The sequence below is a fragment of the Dermacentor silvarum genome, chromosome 10, assembly GCF_013339745.2.
Source record: "Dermacentor silvarum isolate Dsil-2018 chromosome 10, BIME_Dsil_1.4, whole genome shotgun sequence".
In the NCBI taxonomy this organism is placed as follows: domain Eukaryota; kingdom Metazoa; phylum Arthropoda; class Arachnida; order Ixodida; family Ixodidae; genus Dermacentor; species Dermacentor silvarum.
This window is the reverse complement of record NC_051163.1, coordinates 41,944,561-41,967,366: the sequence shown is the minus strand read 5'-3', so window position 1 is coordinate 41,967,366 and position 22,806 is coordinate 41,944,561. Positions and strand designations below refer to the sequence as shown.

At 44.6% G+C, this 22,806-nt stretch overlaps 2 protein-coding genes across 10 annotated transcripts in view; both read right to left on the bottom strand.

The window, feature by feature from the left end:
- LOC125941003 (HEAT repeat-containing protein 1-like) overlaps positions 1 to 22,806 on the bottom strand; it is a 25,523-nt gene extending 2,717 nt beyond the window's left edge. The window contains exons 1-11 of the mRNA XM_049657875.1: positions 22,598 to 22,806; positions 20,242 to 20,341; positions 19,505 to 19,657; positions 17,285 to 17,422; positions 16,009 to 16,113; positions 13,316 to 13,386; positions 12,949 to 13,046; positions 12,517 to 12,662; positions 10,567 to 10,755; positions 9,985 to 10,093; positions 8,783 to 8,845 (exon numbers count right to left, since the gene is read on the bottom strand). Coding sequence (XP_049513832.1) covers positions 8,783 to 8,845; positions 9,985 to 10,093; positions 10,567 to 10,755; positions 12,517 to 12,662; positions 12,949 to 13,046; positions 13,316 to 13,386; positions 16,009 to 16,113; positions 17,285 to 17,422; positions 19,505 to 19,657; positions 20,242 to 20,341; positions 22,598 to 22,806 — 1,381 coding nt within the window. The remainder of the gene's footprint in view (positions 1 to 8,782; positions 8,846 to 9,984; positions 10,094 to 10,566; positions 10,756 to 12,516; positions 12,663 to 12,948; positions 13,047 to 13,315; positions 13,387 to 16,008; positions 16,114 to 17,284; positions 17,423 to 19,504; positions 19,658 to 20,241; positions 20,342 to 22,597) is intronic.
- LOC119466481 (HEAT repeat-containing protein 1-like) overlaps positions 22,635 to 22,806 on the bottom strand; it is a 66,686-nt gene continuing 66,514 nt past the window's right edge. For all 9 annotated transcript variants that reach the window (XM_049657728.1, XM_049657727.1, XM_049657731.1 and 6 more), the window contains one exon: positions 22,635 to 22,773. The gene's annotated coding sequence lies outside the window, so the exon portion shown is untranslated. The remainder of the gene's footprint in view (positions 22,774 to 22,806) is intronic.

Here is a 22,806-nt window from a genome sequence, read left to right as displayed (position 1 = left end):
TGCAAGCTTGTAGAAAGTTACATATTGAAGTGTTCTAGGGTGCCATACCGCCGCTTTCCCCCGACTCCTAAAACAATTGCATGAGATATGGACTTGAAATTTCATGAAAGTAGGGAGAATTTTAAGCGCAGTGCGTTGCGAAAATCTCACTTTCCTGGTTATCTGCAAGTGTTGCAGATAATTACTAAACCCTTGTTTTCCCATTTGTTCCCGTGCACCATACGGGATGTGTATAGGTTGCTTCTCTGGTGCCCTCGGTGAGCTAAACAAGGCATCTCGTTTATATCTGGGGATAATGAAATTTTCTGACGAAGTAAGATGTGTATTGATGAATTACTGTCTTTTTTAAGTTTCCAGCAAAAATTGCTTCAAAGCATTACACGGGGACAACGTTTAAAACGGAACACTAATATACGGGTAACTTTTTAAAGTATGCGATGTAATTACAGGAAACTGAAAGATTTAGTGCAACTATTCTAGAAAAAAAAACAGCTTCACTTAAAATCGGGTTGTACTTCACCAAATTCGCACACCTCTTCCGTCTTTCTTTCTTTTGAGTATTGAGAGTAATTTATGTTGATTGTACTTCGTTCTGTATAACCTCGACAGTACTACTATCTTAACTAGCGATACATTTATTCTGTAGACTTAAACACCAAGTAAAATTCTTTAATTAGTAAAATTGACTGCAACAAATATGCATTTTTTTGTGAGCTGCACTGCTGCTACTGGGTTGGATCAGGGAGCTCTGGGCACTCAATGTCATTTGTCCCTGCATCACATATAGATTTTATAGCGACAAGAAATAAATGCAAATTCAAATAATTTTTCGGGCCTCGATGGTTCACCATGTACGTGTGATTGAGAAATAGCTCTATATGTCTGTTACCTGAGAGAAAAATACCTGACAGATGCATTTCCAGGCTTTTTCACTTATTGTAATAGTAATTATATATATATATATATATATATATATATATGGAGAGAGAGGGAGATATATATGGACAGAGAGGGAGAGAGAGAGTCAGATCTGCGGTTTGCCCCCCCACTTGAGAAATAGTTGGTACGCCTCTGGGCTGGAAGTTGCTTCCGTCCACCATGTTCTTCGTAATGAACGTAGTGTAGGTACGACGCTCTTTGTTAACAAAGTGCGCGTTCGGGATTACAACGTGTATCACCTTTAAATCGCCTAAAATGATGCCGCGAGGTAGGCACAAGTACCGTGCACTTTGCGGACCACTGCTATAGCACATTTGATACTCTGTCTTAGCAACACAGTGCTGTGCTTCTTTCGGTCGACCTTTCGAACTTTTCTTTTTTTGCTCGCGTTATCTATCGTGATGTAGAAACGGCCATGGGCGCATGGTGGCCGGATCCGCTCAAAGTTGTATTTTCCACCATTCTGCATGCGAGTCAGGAATAACATAGCGGATGACTCTGGCTGCGAGGAGAACGAGGAATGAATGAATAAGTCCTTAATTTTAAAGGGAAAAGACGGCTCTTGGCCTGTGTTGGGGATTAGGTGAGAAAGGAATCTAGGTTCGCGGATGGTTGGCTGAGGCGCATCTTCGTCTCACTCTTTGGTCTTCCGCTTTATGTAGACTCTGGTTCTTCTAGGTGCATGATCAGTTCCGTCGCTTTCGCATGGGCTCGTCGACCTACACTACACCACTCGAAACAAGCCACTGAATCTGCCATACGTCGCGATGGGTTTCAGGGTGGTTAGATTGTATTCAATTTCCTAGGGTTCTGAGTCTCCTGATGTCTCCGAGCAGTAAGTGTTGGATGTTGGATATCCCTTGTGAAAAAGCTGAGCAGCTCCAAATGAGGTGTTGCAAGTCTGCTCTGCACGACTCATGACAATGTGTATACATCGGGTATAAGTGTTCGCAGTAGTAGCTTGTTTGGTTTGGTGTCATTTGTCAAGTATGCCTGGTGTGTAGGCAACGTTGGCCGTGACCTTGTTCAGAAAAACCTATTGCGTGCGAGTAAACCCGCCCTTGTCGTCCAACACGTGCACTGGTGTAGGTTCCGAATTCAGATGGATCATAAACCGAATTAAGTGGATGACTTAGCGAATTAAGATGGATCATAAAGCGAATTAAGTGAATGACTAAGTGAACTAAGAGGGATGACTAAGCGAGTTAAGCAGATGACTCAGGCGAGTTAAAGGCAATTGAATTCGGATTGATGACTAAGAGGGTGACTAAGCGAATTAGGCCAATCGAATTAACAGGATGGGTAAGCGAATTAAGAGGGCTTACTAAGCGAAGTAGACTAAGTGAATTAAGGGAGGTGACTAAGTGAATTAAGCTTAGGGGATGACTAAGCAAATTAAGATGATGTGTAAGCGAACTGAGAGGAATGACTAAGGAAAGTAGACTAAGCGAATTAAGAGGGATGTGTACCTCATGCGTCCTTCTTTAATGCATCGGCACTTGGGCTTTCAAGTAGCCTTAGGGATAACATAGGAGACCCTGCGAATATTTTGGTGCAAATGTAATACATCAGAGCTCTGCTAGAACCTTCGGCCCATATCTTTAGGTAGACATTTTGGTCTGCGGGGTCAGGTGAGGAAATGTAGTGTGGGGTGCCAGGGGTGGTGCTGTACAATCAAGCTCACCCGCTTGCGCGGCCACTGCGTGAGCGGCTGCCTTTCCCCCATTCGTGCCAGTGTGATCTGGATAAGATTTCGTTGCTTAGCAAAGAAAGCAAGCACATGCAGGGATTTTAGTCACAACTTCTTGGAAATTGTTGGTGTGTGTGTGGTGTCGGTGCAAGTCAGACACCGGATCGTACAGTGTGCAGAGGTGCCATTTTAGCGATTTGTCGCTAGCTTTAGCGACCTTTTGTTCTGTCTAGCGTCATTTTTTCTTCTTTTTAGCGACCAGTGACCTTTTTTTAGCGGCATGACAGAACAATTAGCGAAATGGAGCAGTCTTCAAGAGTAAGCTGTCGAGACGTTTTCAACTTGCAGATATAGAAACTTGGCTATACTGCGACCTTTCCCATCTCCTGCATAAAGGAGGATGCCGACATCTTTGGGAACATCTTCTCGAACTGTCACCCCTCGTCACTAACGGAAGATAAGGAACTTTCTTGGTACCTTCCTGTGCCGCGTGACTTTGCGCTCAGTGCAGGGTCTCAAAGAAAACTTTCTGCAACACCACCAACCCTTCATCAAAGCAAATACAGCAGTCCAATCCAGCGCGTCCAAGTGCCCATTCGACGTGGTCGCAAACAAATATGCAAATTCAAAATATTGCTTAAGTTCAGAACAAGTTATAATTATTAGAATGGTTGCAATTATTGTGTAAAATATGACCCGAGTAGAATTGCCCTTCTGGATTCCTGCAATGGTAACCGACAGTCTAAAATTCTTTACAATGAAGTAACGGCAAAGTAACCCGAGTTACTCTTTTCTTTTTTTTATGTGTAATAGCATAGCGCTACTTTAATTTGAAGGTAGAGTACGTAGGGCGGTACGGTATTCCTTTCATTTATTTCAAAACAAACAAGTATTTTTTAGCTTTTTTTCGGTAACGCCTGCAATGCTGCGCATAAATACGATTTGCCTTCCTAGCGCATTATATGCTGCCATTACATGAATTTAATGCGCTGTCGCATTTGTGTAAAAAAACAACTTGTTGCAGGTGGAAGTCAAACCCTCATCTTCCACGTAATTCTCGCGGTGCTTCATCAAGTACATTACCACGGCCGCCATGCTACCGCGCACTTGTCAATAGTGGTATAGGGTCATTCACTGCCATTGACACCCATGGAAGCGGATGTCAAACATAATTTTGGGATGGGACGAAGACAGTGCTTGTCTTCGTCCCATATTTTTTGCCATCCCTTGTCTAGCCCATTCTCATATCTTACTGAATTAGGTAAGCCTTGATGCTTCCACTGCGCATTGTGCTGTCTTCTCGTGGTTTCTGCCACATATATAATCATGCTTGTGAGTTTTTGTTTTTCTTTATTCCAAAGCGATAGCCCTTCGGGGCTGCAGTGTGCTGAAATAAGTAAATAAAATAAATGTGCCTATAATGAATCCTCCAAAGGTTTCACAGTAAGAAAAAGTAAAATAAGTATGATAATCACATGAGACTTATTTAGTTGTCTTTCCCACATTTGTTAGACTGTTTAAAATGTTGAAAGGAGTTTCTATTTTTGTTTTTTGTCCTCGCGCTGTTCTAACTTCAGTCATATCTAGGTCTGTAAGTTTCCTTTCTATCAGCATGTCTATTTGTTGCTATGAACAGTATTCATGTGTGCTTTGTGGACTTAACATAAGGTGGCAGTAAATGATTTGTATTTTGAAGCTGGTGTGGGCGCACTTTTTTTTTTATTTGCAGCAGAGCGGCAACAGTGGAATGCATTGAAGCACCTGACCGGTTGTTATATAGCATTGGTTGGGTGCTTCGATGCATTCCACTATCGCTGCTTCAAGGTGTGTGTGTGCGCGTGCACACACACACATACATTACACGACACACATATATTGTCCGAAATACGTCCGCCACAGGATCCCATTTCGAATGTCCGATGGATGTACAAATTTGTTTTTGGATATCCATCGGACGTCTGATGGACGTCTGGTGGAGATTTTCGGACGTCCATCGGAGGTCCGTTATATCGGAAAGGGATATCCATAGGACGTCCGACGGATATCTGTGGTTGCGTGGGTAGTTTGCTGTTGTAGTTTCAATTTTCTTTTTAAAAAATGTTATACCTACGGAATTGACACAATAGGTAACTAGAGGTGCCGCAATGTTTTTAGTGTTACATTGTGGCCCATGCAATCTACCCTTTACAAAATGTACTACTTGGTTATCATCAACTGGGCCTACACGAGAAGTCTCAACGCTTCCGTTTTCTGGGGTGTTATTCTAGACATTGTATAATTCGGCCATATCATCAAATTCTGTAATAGCAGCATTTTGAGCCAATCAGAGAGGCTGTAGCAGCCCTATGGGCCTGCTCTAGGTCCATCGGAGCTGGCCAGATGGTAAATTCGACAATATGGTTGAATCTGAGAATGTCCAGAGTAGCAACACCGGTTAGAATGTACTAGAACCCGATCGTCAGTTCCTTTTTCACATGCGTGCGTTCAGTCTGTTTTAGGCATGCTGCGATCTTTTGCCTGTTCGTACCGAGCATGCCGCGTCGCAGTGGCAATGCCAGCGATGTGCCTGCAACGCCAGGTAAATATATCCAAGGCTGACAACAGTTACAGCAGTTACCCAGCAATGCTGCGACCGAGTTTTGGAAGTGTGTTGGAGGATGGAGGCCTCCAATGGCTTCAAGTGAAGTGCAACAAAATATTTGTTTACTGCACCTACGAGGAGTGTTGGTAGAGGATTTTTTTTTTTGCCAGAACTTGCAGCTCATAAAAAGTTCGTTTATGAAAATTTGATGCCCTGAAATGGGCAAGTTCGGCATTTCACGATAAGTGTACATGCGCGCATGGTTTCATTATGCCGACCGAGTTTAAATAGGTACGTCTTACATACTGATGCTACCTATATACCAATTCTTTTTTTCTTATAAACTAGCGAAAAGCGGTGGGTGTGACCTATACTCTGGAAAATAAGGTGAAATGATGCCACAGTGCAAGTTGGGCTAACAATGCAACCTCCTGCTTGAAGCCATATTCAAAGAAGACGTGAGCATGTTTATAATTTGCTCTACATGCAAAACATGTTTTAACATGGACATGTTTGCGCTGACATGGAACCTTATTTGGATTGTAAGGAAGGTGGATGCCAGAGCACTCTTACAGAATGTATCAGTGTCAAAACAGTGGGCCACTTCACGACACTAATGTAATATATGTGCAATAACTTCTTCCATGCCATGGCGTACTAACGTAGCACCACCATGTTTACATGCTTAGATGTCATTTGCAGCACAGCATGTAAATACGCAGCGAATTCAATTTTTTTTTCCTTCATGCCAAAACTCAGCAAAATAAATGACCACATGGACTTTACAATGAGACTCTGTCCAAGGTTGCTCTGTCTATGGGCAGTTCCGGGTAAATTTGTGCGCATAGCGTGCTGCGTAGCCCCACAACTGCCTTGTCTTGCTTAGCACTAGGTATTTGTGTCCGCTTATGTCGAGAATTGCCTGTGCTGCTTTGTCTGGTGTTGCAGCATGCATTTGTTTTGCCAGCTACAGATAAATATTTAATTCAATGGCGCATAAATTAACAGCACAGCTAGCGCTATAAACAGCAATAGTGCAGTAGCTGTGCTCAATTAATGAGCCCAGGACATCCCGACTTTGTCGTTTACTTGGCGAGATGCGTTCACTGCTGTCACGGAGCGGCACAGTCTCTTGAGACATCGACACGCCGATTAGCGGCCGCCAAGAACGTGGTGTCCTCATTGTGCGGTGTATAATTTCGAGAAGGTGACACGCCGATTAACGGGCGTCAAAAACGTCGTGGCCCCACGGGGTGGCATCTCGTTTCGAGACATCGACACGCCGATTAGCGGCCGCCAAAAACATGGTGTCCTCACTGTGCGGCGTATAATTTCGAGAAGGCGACACGCCGATTAACGGGCGTCAAAAACGTCGTGGCCCCACGGGGTGGCATCTCGTTTCGAGACATCGACACGCCGATTAACGGACCCAGAGGTGTTCATGTGCGTCCGTGTGGTGCAGTGCCGGGGCTCAACCTTGGAGAGAGAGGGTCCATGATGAAAGAGTTGCGGCCAAGACTTATGGAGGAGTCAGGAATTATTTAGGTGAACTCTGCATACCGGCAGTTCCCGTACATAGGGAACTAGGGAAAGGAGAGGCTATTTAAGCGCAGGTTTTGGGCCCTGCTATTTAGTCTAGAAGCTGAGCCTGTAATCTGCGGAGAAGCAGTCAAGGAGCTAGTGCCGTCCAGTATCACCTGGGCCACCTAGCTGCGTCGGAACTCCAAGTAACTAGTCAACGTACGAGACTTCAAACCAGCGTCTGCAACAAAGTTCTCGGTAGTTCACCTCAAGTTAGCTCAACCTGCTTGAGGGAAGTCGTCGGATCTAGACTCCCGGGAAACCCAGCCCAGCAATCGCATCCACCTCGACAAGATCGGCCCGCCAGCATTCTTCGGGTAAGCTCTGCGCGCCGAGTTCAGGGTTTCTATAATTGCTGGCGCTGCCCGGCCATGCGTATGACACCATTTGTTTTCTTTTCAACTTTGATTTCTTTTTAACTGTATTTTAGTGACATACTGTTAAGTGTATTCTTGTGTATTTGATCCTTGCACTGCTTCATTTTTATATCTACTGTTAATTGCTCATATTTATTTGTCATCATCATTGTGCTATATATTAATTCCAAGTATGTTAGTCTGTCTTGTGTCTTTTTTTATTAATTTAGTTTATTAATTGCGTATATTTATCAGTCGATAAATATCTGTTTTTTTTTTCTTTACTCCTGACTGACTCTTTTCACTGTGTTCGCTTGAGTACGGAACGACCAACCGGCTTGTATACCCCGTCGATCGACTTCACGCCGACTACGAATCGGTGACAGATGTGACAACTGCCCTGCAGTAGGATCAAAATTTATACTAATGCAATGGTAATTTGAGGGGACTGAAATCAAAATATGCTGTTATATTAGCAGTTCCACATTATTGGAAATTGTGGTGTCACAGTTATGGTTTCTCACGTCTGAATTTTTCTTTCCATTACGTCTTAACGTACTGTATTTCGAATCTAGGCCGAGTTTTTTTTTCAAATAATCATATACGAAACTAGGGCCGGGTTGGATTCGAGGATTTTGAAAAATGTGCCAGTTTTTAACAAACTGATAAATATGGTGCATAGTTAGCGCCATCTAGAAAAGTCAGTACAGCAGCCGCTACTAGCCGCGCCAGTAGCCAACTGAAGTAAACGAGCGACGTCGCCATTTTGACCTGTGTCGTATCCGTAGTATCGGTACGGTGTAGCATCGGCGCGCTGTGTGGCATTATCGTAATGGCACTAAATAGGCGATGTCACTATAGTACCGCTTTCTAATGAACAGTTGTGCTAGCCACAGAGGCATCGTCAAACGTTCAAGCTGGACGGGACTTTGGCATCGATGGGAAAAACGTCCGTCGTTGGAGGGGGCAATGGAAAATGCTTTTTGCGTGCGCCGCAAGGAGGATGACATTTACCCAGGAACTTTGATTGCGCGCTCCTTCAAAAAGTGCAGCATCTCTAATGCGCTTAATGCTGCTGAATATAGTGCACTGTTTGAAAATGGCAGCAACAAGGAAGATAGCGACAAGGCCAGCACCAATAATGACGTAGAATAAGCTCAGCATGTTCATATTCAATAAATGCCGTTTTCATTTTGTGAACCCTGTCCTCGCTTTTATGTTCGACCTACATTCGAGGTAATTTTTTTTTTCTGGCTTCGGACTTTGGGGGGTCGGCTTAGAATTGGAGTCGGCCTAGATTCGAGTAAATGCGGTAAATTTTCCCTAAACTAGGATAAATTTACTTTTTGCCCTAAACAAAGCCTAGAATGCTTATATCTAGGGAATTTTCCCTAGGGCTGGCAGCACGGTACCCACAGCCATAAATAAATGTGAAGAAAAAAAATTTTTATACTTACAATGAGTAATGGTGTTAGGGCTCTGTAGGGTTAATGAGCCTTTAGTGTATGATCAGGTGCTTTTAATGTTGTAGACAGTTCCTGTGCTATAACCTTCATAGAAGTGGAGTGAAAAGTACACCTCATGTTCACCGGTAGCTTTTTATTGCATACTAAAAATATTTCATTAATGGTTCACCGAGGATCTGCTCCACTTCAAGGATGACGTCTTGGCACAGGCTTTCCACTTCTGTGCTCTCATCTGAATAGGAGAAAATGATAAAAAGATTTTCTGTAGTATAACTTAAGCTCCTCGCCTTCATAAAATGAAATTGCTATATATAGACCTGTATAGGCCGAGATAGATCACACCAGCAAGTACAAACTGTGATGGCAGTGACTATGGCCTACAAGCCGACAAAACTAAGATGATCCTGCAGCCTTCTTCAGAGAAAAATGGCTTTCTTGAAGTTATGGCTGTGCATACATTAATAAAATATAAAAATGATAAAACAAACTTGTTTTTCAAGGTCACCGAGCCCTGCTCTTTCACGAGTGCAGCTGTTATACAAAATTATTCTGTACAACATCAGTGCAGGAGAAGGATTGCTCTCAGATTTTTCTGTTTTTCCCTAGACGATTCGGAACGCCTTGAGTGTGTGCCACTACAGCAAGCTACACTCTGAAGAGAAGAGCCACGAGCATGGTTTCCCCTTCCCACTTTCGTAACTTCGATGTTACTTAAGTAACACTGCAACACATGAGAAACGGGCTATTACCTTACTTTACGGTAAAAAAACACACAGAAGGCTACCCCTATGTTCATTGTGTGCTAGTTCGTTGGTTTTCATATGCATTTCAATTCGATGAGAGGAGTGCAGAACCATCTAGTGCAATGAGCAGACAAGTTTCTACATTAACAAGAGCCATCTGGGCATGCTGGTACATGATGAAAGAGTAATATAGCACAAAACAGAGACAAGGATAAAGAGAGAAAATGCACAGCCACAGTCTGTGTGATATGCGTCTTGTGACACGCACACTTCACATATGCACTCCCTGCTCTGCTTCCAATAAACATTCGTTGGCAGCACTTGCGCGTTTCGTCTCCTCTGTCCTTACCTTGATTTTGCGTTATTAGTACTATAAATAAGCTTCCAATGCATGAAGTTGTTTGCACAGGTATATATTGGTGGATTCTGTTGACCAAACTAAACTAAGACTAAACTAAGTGCAAGTCATCAACTATTACTAAAAGCAGCCAGCACTTTTCCTTGCATTTTTAGTGCAACAAGCATTGCTACGCCCCGCTCCCTATGCAGCTGGACATGAAATGTCGGCCTGCTAATGAAATAGCGCAACCAAAAAAAGTTTTCACGAAATAAGACAAGTGGTTCATACCTTCCATAAGCTCAGCCAGGAATGGAACAGCCTCAGGCAGGAAGGAGAGGTAGTCATCACCTAGCTTCCGCACCGCCTCGCGGAATACCAGCAGCGTTGTGTAACGCACCTGCAGGACGTAGCATCATGTGCAACATAGCTTTACCATAATTCTTCATGGCACACTTTAAGCAGTAGATAAGCATGTGGGTCTGAATGACAGCAAAAGACACGTGTCCCTTAGTAAATGTCCTCCGGCAGATAAACGAGCTACTCCTTGACCACTGAGGATGCATTTACGATACCTGTGTTACTTACATCATCAGTCATGTTGGTATTTCACTGTGCAAGTAAGACAACAACAGCCCTCCACCCCTTCCAATACTGCTGATGGGGGTGCAAGTTATATGCAGTGGTGCACCATTGCGTGAAGATACAGTAACAGTGCAGTACCAGAAACATGTGGGTGTTTCTCAGAAGCATAGGGTACATAAATAAAAAGAAGACAGATATTTCTGCATGAACTTTGAGCTACATTGTAAATGGCCTAGTGTTTTTTTTTTTTTTAGAGAGAGTGCAATGGCTACTGGTGACTCAACATACCTGTGCCGAAGAGTTACGCATCTTGTACAGCAGTTTCTGGTGCCACTCCTTCCGGGTGGTGTCTTCGCAGCCAGCAGCAAAGCTGGCCAAGCATGGCACCAAGTGTCGCTCCACTCGCTTCTCCGTCGCTTCCTCGCCACCCAACTCATTCTCCACCTTGTCGTAAAGAAGGGCGACGTGGTAAGACCTCTTGCAGAAAAGATACACCACACTTATCTCTATTTTAAGTAAATATCTAGAAATTTGAAAACGGAATTCATAATTATTTGGTTATTTACAAATACAGTCAACGTCAGATTTTTCGGACTCCCTAGGGGCCGCAAAAACGTCCGAAAAAATTGAATGCATGCCTTTTACTGTCCCCAAGGGCTCAATTCAGTACAGGCACGTTCGAAATAGCTCTGAAGGCCTGCCAGTACACTCATTAGGCGTATCAGTGCTCATACTGTGATAGGAAACGGCGTGTGCACACGCACATAATTAAGGATTACATATCGTGTCCCGTGACAATTGCCCATTCCCAGTGTATGCTTCACCGCACTGCTGTATTGAGGCAAAGCTGACTTTCGGGAACAGGCATTATGCAACACGCTATGCTTTGCGAGCTTCGAAGCCATTGGCGAGGATAAAAAAGGTGGAGTCGGCGCCATTGCTAGCAGCAGTGAATTGTTTCAATGAAAAACATGGCACCGAAGAGCAAGAAGTTTGTTGGCGAAAGTCGAAACAGCTAGGCCTAGCGTTGCCACGGTGCTGGCTGCGGCTGCCAGCGGATTTAAGTGCGAGGGCGCCGGCTCGAGGCAGCGAGATAATAAAAAAAATTTGTGTAGCTTGCACTAGAGGCGCAATGCTAAAGAGACAGCGGAGCTGATGTGCACCTAGCTAGTCCTGGCTTTTGGGCTAGGCTAAGCACTATCAAGTCATCCCCAGCATTTTCCAGAATTTATTGATTATTGATCGATTATCGATTAGCTATTGATTGGCTATTGATGACTAAGCTTAAGTAGTCCCAACCATGCTTAGCTAGACTTAGCCAGGCTAAGCTTGGCTAGTTCACAGGGGTATGTGCCATTGCGCTTGGACCCTTTCTGCACTACCGCCAGGATCGGCCCACAATTTTTGTCTGCGACAGACAGACTAATGGCCGGCTTAAACAGCTCCAATGTTAAAATGGCAGCGATGGTGGCTTCGATTAATGCCGTTTTGGATCTGCAGTCACAGCAAAAAATCCGGAAAATCGGACGGCGAAGTGTTTTGCATACAAAATTTCAGACGGTCTTATACATTGATTCTATGGTGTACGCTGAGGTGCCGCGAAGGCGTCCGAATTATCGGGCATGTCTGAAAAATCGGCCGTCCGGAAAACCGGTTGTTGACTGTATTGCCATCTTGCATAGCAAGACACAGCAGGAGTGAGTACAGACTGCATTAGCAAACATGACATTGAATACAGAGTGTTCAACAAGAACAAAGAGTAATCAACAGTCTAACAACATGAAACTACTCTACAAGCCCATCAAGAGGTAAGTCGCACACAGAACCTTCAAGATGCCACTGCTCAATAGTGTTAGGAAAGAAAGAGAACTTAAGACAATCTACTTATGACCAAAGAGGAATAATATGTGCACGGAATCTATGGGCAATTGACCAGATGACCCTGAACTGCACAGTTTTTAAAAGAATATTGCCTAGCAGAGTATCGTAGTTCTATCAACAAACTGCTGTTTACTACTACTATGAAGCTACAGCCTTTAGCCTGAACTCGCCGGCAAAAGTTTTGAATATGTGGAGAGTAACCTACATTAGGCCATTAGGCATCAAGTAAGCCATTACCCTCCCCCCTCCCATAACTTACTAAAAGAAGCCAAGTTACATTGGACTGAATAGTAATAATGTTTGCCCCCTGCCCTAAACAATGCACTGAAAGCTAGCCAACTAAACCTCGTCACATACCTGGTTCACCAATGGCTTGAGCAAAAATGCAGCCCTCTCGCGGGTCAGAAACTGCTTGCCTCCGTGATGAAAGCACGCCGTCAGCGTTGCCAGAACGTGGTTCAGCAGACGACAGCTCTTGGCCTCATCATCAAAGTAGTCTTCCTCTGTGAAGAAAACAAAAAGCAGGTGCAGAAATAAAAAATTTCAGCTTGCATTTTTCTTTAAGCGAAATAGTCAAATGTCTCGACTAAATATTCAACACAGTGAACAATTTGTGAAATACAGTCCAAATATCAAGGTTTTTTTCCACACAAAAGTTTTGATACCGTGATGAGGTTACAACACCAGAATAACATGCACATGAATGTGGTAGCTGGTCTAAGCAGAACAAGCAGTAGGCAGCAGGAACCAAGCTGTAGATTGGAAGAATGAATGCATAGCAGCACACACCTGTTTTGGCAGAGTTCGTTGCCACCAACAAGTCAGCCCCATGCTCCACGAAGACACCAGCAAACAGCACAAACAGGCTCTTGAGCATTTCTGATAACCTGCAGATTTAAAAGAAGAGAAAGAAAAAGAAAGCAGAAACATAAATTACAGAAGCTGCCTGCAGCAGCTCAGAACACCTTATCAGTGCAAAGAGTTACTCTATGCTCACTTGCTAAAGCGCTTATCTTACTATGTCAACATCCTGACAACACAAAGCTACTTATACTAGTACAGGCAAGAACGGCATTTCTATAAATGTATGCAATCTAGACTATGAATCAAAACTTCAACTTATCAGAAAATGTGTAGTTTTGTTAGAAATTTTTACCTTTCAGTGAGGTGGTAAAACGTGAGGATCTTGTTCTTATCTGGTTCTTCCACAGCAGCCCAGTTGTATATCTGAAAATGATTCACAAGAAGCTTGAGGCATTGACATGATAACTGCTCCTCACCGTAGTTCTCAAATGGTGAAGATCAGCTCAGATTGTTTTGCAAGCATGTGGAAACAAAAGTGACCTACATTCCTGGTCTTGTGCACTGCAGATACTGATTAGAGTTTATACGTTCAGGGATTGTAAGTCGACTCGAATGTAGGTCGACCCCCCCACAATTGCATGTCTAAAAAAAAAAAAAAATTGGGGGGGGTTCACACAAGGGAACTTTATTTATGGGGTTGCTAAGACTACTCATCGTCACTAGAGTTGACCTCACTGGTACTGCTGCAGTCATAGCTGCTGCGGTCCCAAAGCACGTCGTCATCAAAAGTGAGTCCACACTTCGCGAACGACCGCACCACGACATCGCGCGGTACAGCCCCCCACGCAGAGAGGACCCACCCACACACAGTAGCCAGAGAGGCCAAATTTTCTCGCGCTGAAGCCGCCACTGCCGCACCACACGTTCACTGACTCCAGACTTGCGTCCCGCTGCGCAGTTGTTAGTTTCCTCAACATGGAGGATAGCAGCCCGTTTGAACGCTGCTGAGAACGAGCGCCGAAAGTTCTTGGCACTCATGACAGGCGCGACGATTCAGCACAACAGCAGAAGTGACAGATGCGAGCGGCCGTCGAAAACAATCGTCTCTCAAAGAAAAGCTCTTCCGCCAAGTACTAATACCCCCCAAACGACGGCTCTTCCGCCAACTACCAATACCCCCTAACGGCGGCTCTTCCGCCAGCTACCAATACCCCCCAAACGGCGGCTCTTCCGCCATCTACCAATACCCCCTAAACGGCAGCTCTTCCATGATCGACGCTCCCACAAGAGCCGTGCGCTCGTGGTGCACGCAATCAAGATGTATGCAATACAGTAAATTATTACGCTACGCTTCTACCGTAACCATAAAAACGTAGGTGCAAAGTTGTAACCACGCTGTAGCACCCCTGATTTCTCGTTTCTCTTGCCGTTACTAGCGGTACACGGTTCGGTTTCGATTCTAAGTCGACCCCCCAACATTGGATTGCCAAATTTGAAAAAATGGGTCGACCTACAATCGTGTAAATACGGTAATACGTTCAGGGATAATGTGTAGTTCATGATCAGAGAAATAGTCCCGTCAATCACCCGATAAAATAATGCAAGAATGTTTTCCATATTTTGACGATATTAATATGAAAATACATGAGAATGTTGCAAAATACACTTCAGAAGTGGAGCTGCAATGATATATCTTTGATTTTATTTATTTATTTTATTTACTCAGAACAATATACAACACTGTCTTGGGAGACATGGCTTAAAGCTCCAATTCAGACACTCGAAATATTTTGAGGTCCCAGCACCATTTCCAAGGAGGTAAGGACGCTTTATCAAATTCTCTTCTGGAGTCAGCCATCATAGCTCAAATTCTACGCTCAATTTCAGGAATTCAGAGACTTCTTCTGCATGTTGAAGATTCTTGAGCACAAGTATGAAGACAGGATAGTAAGAAATAGAACATAAATTGAATATAAAAGTTTTTTTTTAAATCTTCGCTCGTCTGCATTATAGTACACATCTACATGGCAATGACATGCTGGGCACTCCACGTAGTACTCTCGAGCCTTTAAATATAGCAAAAGTTGAGGTATAATAGAACAGTCATTCCGCGCAGTGTATTAATCACATGCATGATGCGCATGTTATAATGCTAAGCACCACTGCAGGTGTTATGCTTTCTTACAGAAACTAGAAGTTGATAAAGTAAAGACGTTACAACTACTGTCAACTCAAGCAACTTGTAAGATATAATCGTTCTTTAAGCACTTCGAAAATGCTGATACAACACTTTGCAGGAGAGAGCACGGCAATGCTTATGGGTTTCGCACATGGGGAACTATAAAGTTGAGGAACTGTTTCAACTTACCAGAAATAAATTAAGCACAGCTAATCGGCTGGTAATGTATTACGCAGAATAGGAGTTGTGAAGGAACAGATTTCATTGTTTTGTTCACAAAGAAGTTCAGCAGAGAAACTGAATGTGAGGTAAAGAAACAGAAGTACTAGCTCTGCAGCACCATACCAAAGAAAGATGTTATATCCTCAGTTTCAGTTTCGGATTGTTCTGACCACTAGTACCACGCCGCGCCCAACCTTGTAAGTGTACTGTGCCGTGGTCCCTTTCCCCTTATTGGAAATAGACGTCAGTCTTCCTTTGGTCCCCACACAAGGAAGTCCTCTTTTCCTGTGGCACTCCACACCCCCGGCCGTTAGCCTTACTCCGTAGGCCCCACGTTCCGGCCGCCCCGTCGAGGCAACACAACTGCCGACGAACACTGCCCGAAAGTGCACATGATGTGTATGTGAGATTGATAGTTAATGTTTAAGTGAACACTTAAAGTTTCTTTCCCTACGTAACTTTGGGAGCTGTCTAGGCAAGCATTATTTGGCGACTGCTCAGCGTCAACACCTCTTTGGTGCCTGTTTGCTGTGCTGTGCCTTCTTTAATTTGTTCACTTGCAAGTCAGTGGGATTTAGAATAACACACAAATTAAAAAAAGACATCAAAGTACCAAACGATGCAGGCTTAAACACGCAACACACCTTGTAAAAGAATGGGCGGAATGTGACCTCTGAAAGCTTGAAGGACAGAGATGTCACAACGCCAACAATGCTGGTCTCGACGGTGTCAACTTCCGCATCTGAAATCTGAAATCCAAGCACAAAGGTCGTCAAGGGTCAATAAGTTTGCACTTTGCAGTAAAAACAATAGAACTAATATGCAAGAAACAGCACCAATGAAAGTCAAATGCAAGGTACCAGTTGTCATAGTAGTCCCATGTACAGTGCTCACAGACGAGACCAAGGATAAAAGGAAATACACAGGGCATGCATTGTTCGTTTATGACTCCTTTCGTGCATTTTGACTGTAAGCACTGTGCAGACAAATACCATACTGTGAAAAAGTACAGTAAAATCTTGTTGACTCGAATTTCATAAAACCAGAAAAAAAATGTGCAAATTAATTTAATGCCGTACCATTGAATGTAATAAGAAAGCAATCATCAAATGCTTACTACATCAACATACCTTTACTTACCGAAGAAATCCGCAACCCTCATTTATATTTTGCACAAGATTAGCACGGAAGCTGCGTTTCTCGTCATCTCGTAGCTGATAAGCTCTCAGAGCGACAAGGGCTTCCTCAACACTGCGGCAGCGATGCAAGATGCACGTCTTCATCTGAGTAGACATGCTTTTTACTCCTATGCGAACAGTGCAAGTACTTTAACACCAGTGAGGTGGTCAGCAACTGATTGTCTATTGCGATGTTGCCGGCAAGGTTTACACCAGTGCATGAGACACAGTAGAATGGTTCTTCGTCCTCGACAGCTTTTGCAACGTTTGTGACATCAAGTGCACCATGCGCTGAATCAAAATGAAGCCACCGTTTGCATCAACAGCTGCCAGAGAACCTGTGGTGACTATTAACAGATTCATGGATGGTGACCATGTAGTTCCGAAGGCATGCAGCCAATGCAGCAGTCACGCAAAGCAGTAAACGCATGATTAAAATGGCATAAAGCATATCCGTCTTTCTTGTACAGGTCCTGCTGATGACTATGATGATGAGGGCTCCATGCTCAGTGTGCTCAAGGGCTGCACGAATTAATCGGCGCACAGCAAAATGGATCCGAATTAACAAGAGTTGGATGCCTTGAAATAATGCACACGCTTGCCGGGACCAGAGTGCAAGCCCTAGTTAACTGATTTTACAAATTAACGAGGGCTAAATTAATGAAATTCAACTGAACCAACTTCACTTATCTTTCAATCCAAATGTCACTCATGTTTTAGCGTTCATACATCGCCTGCTCACCTGCGGGTTGTCCCGGCGGAAGGCCAGCAGCTGGAGGACCAGCTCCTGAAGCTGGGGCAGATGTCCTTTTAGGTCAGCCTTCTCCATGGATGTAATGAACTCGCCTAGCACAGACATCAGGGGGGCCAGGGCAGCTGCCTGCAAATAAAATACAATGGGATGGTTCACCAGCTTGTGGACAATCGGCTTGCTAAATGTGACAGTGCTCACTTGCTTGACGGCATGAGCTATCACAAAACTGAATTAGTACTCATTTAACACCACAACACTGCAATCCACCCTCCAGGACACTTAAGCAAGGAGGCGTGCAAAAATGTACTCATCATTTTGTAACAAATTTATAAAAGATGCAAATACTACAAGTTACAACAAAAATAAAACTTGACATAAGAAATGATGCGCGACATAACTTGCAATGAAAATGAGAGACGCACGACGAGAACCGTAGCCACCCGCCACAGCAGTTTCCCCGCAATACTAGCCTGCCCGTCTCACAAGAAAACGCCGGCGCGCACTAGGGTTTCTTATTCCGGTATACAATCAAATCTCCTCCCGGAATGTCACACACCGCATTCACCGTTATCGCCACTAACCCAATTGCGATAAGCAACTTCACCGATCTGTTTCACAGCGTGTGGGGCGTAGTGCCGTTAGAAGCATACTGCACGCTTTTAATAGGCAATAACCCGAGTGCGCCACCGTTCCTTGCTGCAGGCGGCGCGAAGTGAACGTCATGTTTTTCTCTGGCTGCATTGTAGGCATCGTATTCCGGCGTCGCCAGCTAGCTCGATTTCGTTTCGATTCCCCGCCGCAGTTTTAAAGCACTGCGCAATATGAAAACAACAACGTGTGTCTGTAGTGGCTTGCTCCCCACCAGCTCAATGTGCATTGGCGCCTCGTGCCGCAACAATTCGTGCGGAGTGGGCACGTCAAAACTTCCTGCCGAAATTCCCTGCTCGAAGAAGCTTCTGACACTGGCCGAATTCGAGTAGCACAAAAGTAAGTTTGCTAAAGCCACAAGAACGACTACAGTCAACGTCCGATTTTTCCGACTCACTAGGGGCAGCAAAAACGTCCGAAAAATCAGGCAGTTCGAAAACATGAATGCATGCCTTTCCCTGCCCCCAAGGGCTCAAATCGCCACAGGCACGTCCAAAATAGCTCTAAAGGCCTGCCAGTACACTTATTAGGCATATCAGTGTGCATTCTATGATAGGAAATGGCGGGTGCACGCGTGTATAATTAAGGGAAACATACCGTGTCCTGTGACAGTTGCCCCTTCCCACTCTTGGTATGCTTCACTGCGTAACTGCTGTATTGAGGCGAGGCTGACTTTCAGGAATAGGCATTATGCAACGCGCCGTGCTTTCCGAGCTTGGAAGCCATTGGCGAGGATTACAAAGGCGGAGTCGGCGCCATTGCAAGCAGCGGGGAATTGTTTCAATGAAAAACACGGCACCAAACAGCAAGAAGCTTAGTAGCGAACGTTGAAGCAGGTAGGCTTAGCATTGCCGCGGTGGTGGCTACGGCTGCCAGCGGATCTCCAGTTCGATGCGGCGAGATAATTGAAATGGCGGCGGTGGTTGCTTCGACGAACTGCCGTTTTGGACCTGCGGTCATGGCAAAAAGTCTGAAATCGGACGGCGAAGGTTTTTTTGCAGTCCAAAATTTCACAGGTTCGTCGTCCTCTATGGGGTACGTGGCAGAGCCAACAAGGCATCCGAATTATCAGGCATGTCCGAAAAATCGGGAGTCCGGAAAATCTGACATTGATTGTACGTGCCTCTCAGGCCTTAACAACTCAGCACACTTCAGCGTATCATGCTGCAATGATTCGTGCAACGCTTCGCATTACGTAGATGTCAACCACAGTTGAGTCTGTCAAGTTTTTTAGTGACTTTGAATCGTACGTTTTCCCAGTTAGTATGTCTTTTCTAACATTTTTTTTTTTTTCAGAAACGTATGAATGATGCTCTACTGTACTTATATCGTGTCGATGCTATGATTTCGCCCTCTGGTCTGTTGGGGGTTTATTGTGGATCTACCCTTTAGCCTACACTTCAACAAACTAAAGGAGTCTACGGTCATCACCGATATGCAACAACCCGTGCTGGTGTGCCTGCTTAGAAAGTAAAATTACGAACACCGGTTACACTAGTTGTTGCTGGGCTTTGGTTTGTGTCTTGACACTTTGTAATAAGCATAAACACCAGCACTTACCGAATGGCTGAGCTTGTGGAAGCTCTCTTCAATTGCTGGGATGAGGACACGAGCTGGCACGTGGTGAGCAATGTGCGTCGATATGGACTCCAGCCGCTGGCGAAGGACTCCGTTGCCGGTTTCCTTCGTGCATGACACGTGCATCAGGCACACCTGGTGGCAGTCGATCCGAGACGAGTAAGTCATAAAACTTCATTCAGTTGGTTAAGTGAGTAACAACCAAAAACATACACAAACATACACATTACACACACAAAAAATACCACTTTTTTGTGATTCCGGTCAAAGGGAGGAGGTTTACCAACACAGACACAATGTCAACTGATGTGGGGCTCCAAAAAAAGAAAAAGAAAGTGTCGAGTCATTACCCCCCCCATGGACCAACACAAATCTTGCAGCACGATCAAGGCAACAATTTGGCACGTAGCAATCCTGACTCAAATATGTATAAAAAACATTTTTCTACTAGGCTCACAACAAGTTCCACAGTTTGAAGAGTTCTCCTCTAAATGATGCAGCTAGTAATGCATAATTACTGCAGTAGAGATTGTAAAATTGTAGCAAGCTAGAAAAAAAAAAGATTCAATTCAATTTGATGCAGCGCAGCTGGAACACTTGACAGCTCTCAAGCTCACCAGTTCTAAAAATAAAATAAACTTCCAAAGAGGCCACACAGTATTTTAAGGATTGTGTTAGCACACAAAGCAATCAAGAGTAAATTACGTGAGTGCACTCACCTGAACCAGGATTGTGGTCAAGTATGCACTCAGGAATGGTGCCAGGCTTTCGACCAGTCGATGCAGGGCTGTGATGAGTGCCATTGTAACGACGTCTGACCTGCAACGACCCACGATAATGGAATGCGTCAGACTTGAGCAACATATTTTTCGTGCGAGCGAGGAATCTGGCAGTGCAGCACCTATTGGTGTAGTCATCAGCGTAGGTCCTATTTGTAAGCAATGTTAGGTCAGGAGTTCCGGCGATTGATTTTGGTGATGTGCAACATCACTGGCTCGTCTCGCTGTTCGGAAGACGTTTCAGCACTGTTTGCATTGGGTGTTTAGCTCTGACCGCGCACGAAGAATATGTACATGTGTGCACACGAAGTGTCCCCACAATCTTCTGTTTATGGATTATCAGGTTACCTGAGCTGTGGCCGGCAGTAGCAAAGCTGCTGGCGGCATCCTGTGACAATTTTTTCAACTATAGTACAATGTATTCGCAATCTTTCTTTTTGTTGCATCAGTGCTACTGTTGAAGGTAATTATCGTAAAAGTATGCTACATTAGTGATTATGTTGCTACCAACGCTTTACACCAGCAGTTAGGTAGAATATCTAAGTTGCAGTATAGTTAAACCTCGATATAATGAAGTCAGTAAAACCGGCGATTTGCTTCGTTATATCGAAATATTGTTGTACTGAAATTCAGTTTTTTATGCAAGCAAGTACAGTCACCGATGGATTTTTCTTACACAGAAGGGACCGCAGAACTTTCTGAATTGTCGGGCAATGGGGAAAACCCAATTTGAATGAGAAAATATAATTTTGTTGAATTTGAGATTCAGCGAAGAAAGGTATGGTTTATTGCCATGTCAACGATATCTTCACATCAACGGTAGGAAGCGAAGCCAGTCACATTTTCGCGTCCAATCCGCCCCCACGGCTGATAATGTCATCCACAGTGGGAGGACATCATGAAAAGCGCTGGCAGCGGGGAGTGAATGCTTTGTCTGCATCTCGCTTCAACGTGCCTCCGAAAAACTCGAGATTACACAACCTTCAACACTAAATGGCCAGGAAGACAGCGCACGATGCCACGCCATCTCATCTCACCCAGTCTTCGGACACGCAGCAGATTACACCTAAAGCAAGGCGCGCGATCTGCATACACGCTCAGCCATGCTTACAGCCATGTACAGCCACGACCACGCTAAAAAAAGGAGACGCATGCCAACATGCCCCCCCCCCCCCCCCTCCGCCCTCATGCGCGCTTGATTGCGTCACGAGCTCACTCCCCTCCCTCCCTTTCCCCTCGACGGCACTCATCAAGTCACCATCCTTCTCAGCTCACCCTCGCACGCTTTCACTCACACCTAAAGCATACAGCATGCGGGCCACATAGGGTCTCTCACCACACTTGGACTTTATACGGAACATGACGTTGCTCACAGCAGTCGCTCTCCGTCGCTTGGTCGCATAATTTGAGAGGTGTGTTCACAAGCAGTCGCATGTAACTCAACCATTTGACCATCTCCATCCACAGAAGTTTCCATTTATTGTCTCGGTATTTGTTTGCAGAGGCAGTGAAATTTCATTATATTGAAACTTGGTATTAACACACTTCATTATATTGAGGTTCGAAATACATGATGTTCTATAGACAAGAAGTTATAAAAAGTTAAATACTTTGTTGTATCGGGTTTTAACTGTATTAGTTCTGCGTGTTCTCTGGCACTCTCTGCGTGGTAAACGTGTCGCCGGATGCCACAACCAGTGATGTTCCGTCATACAGCACTCTGGTTATTTAGCAAATCGCGAACGGCAAGAAGTTTAAGGACGCGCTAAAGCTCTCTGATGCAGAGATCATAGTGCATAGTGGACTTCTGCCCAACAAAGCATTACGATGATGTAGCAATGCACAGGTTCCCCACCAAACTAGCAGACAAAATAGTAGCAGCACAGATGGTGTGGTAGATGGTGCACCAGCATGCTTCATAAATCACGTGATCATCACATGATCAGCTCATGCGCTCACATGGTGCTGTTTCCAAGCACGCCTCTTGCATCACAGGGCACAAATTGCTCTTCGAAATCGAAACCGCTACTGGCCGTAACATATGAGCATCGTTGGTTCTTGCGATTGTTTAGTTAACTAAACAATCATTGTGCGCTGGAGCAAATGAGTTTCTTTACAATGATTACTGGGTCTATAGTCACTGATTAAGTGCGAGAAACAGAGCCCAAAAAATTTTGTGTCAGCACTCTGTGCGCTGAGACTAACCACTACAGCAAACCCCTGTCACAATGGTCTGCTGAGGAACAAACAGCAATAAAATCGACGAAGAGCAAGGGAGAGGTTGGAAGGTGCTGACCCTTCCTTGCTCTGTTCCTGCAGAATGTTGAGGAACGGCGGCATGAGACGGCCAAAGTGAGCAATGGTGGGCGTCGGCAGGCTGTGGCACAGTTCAGCGAAGCACAGCAGTGCACTGCTCATCAGCAGGGGGTTCAACCGCTCGTCGGACAGCAGCTGGTGAGCCAAGTCGTACACCTGCACAAGGGAAACACCGATGTCATTCATCAT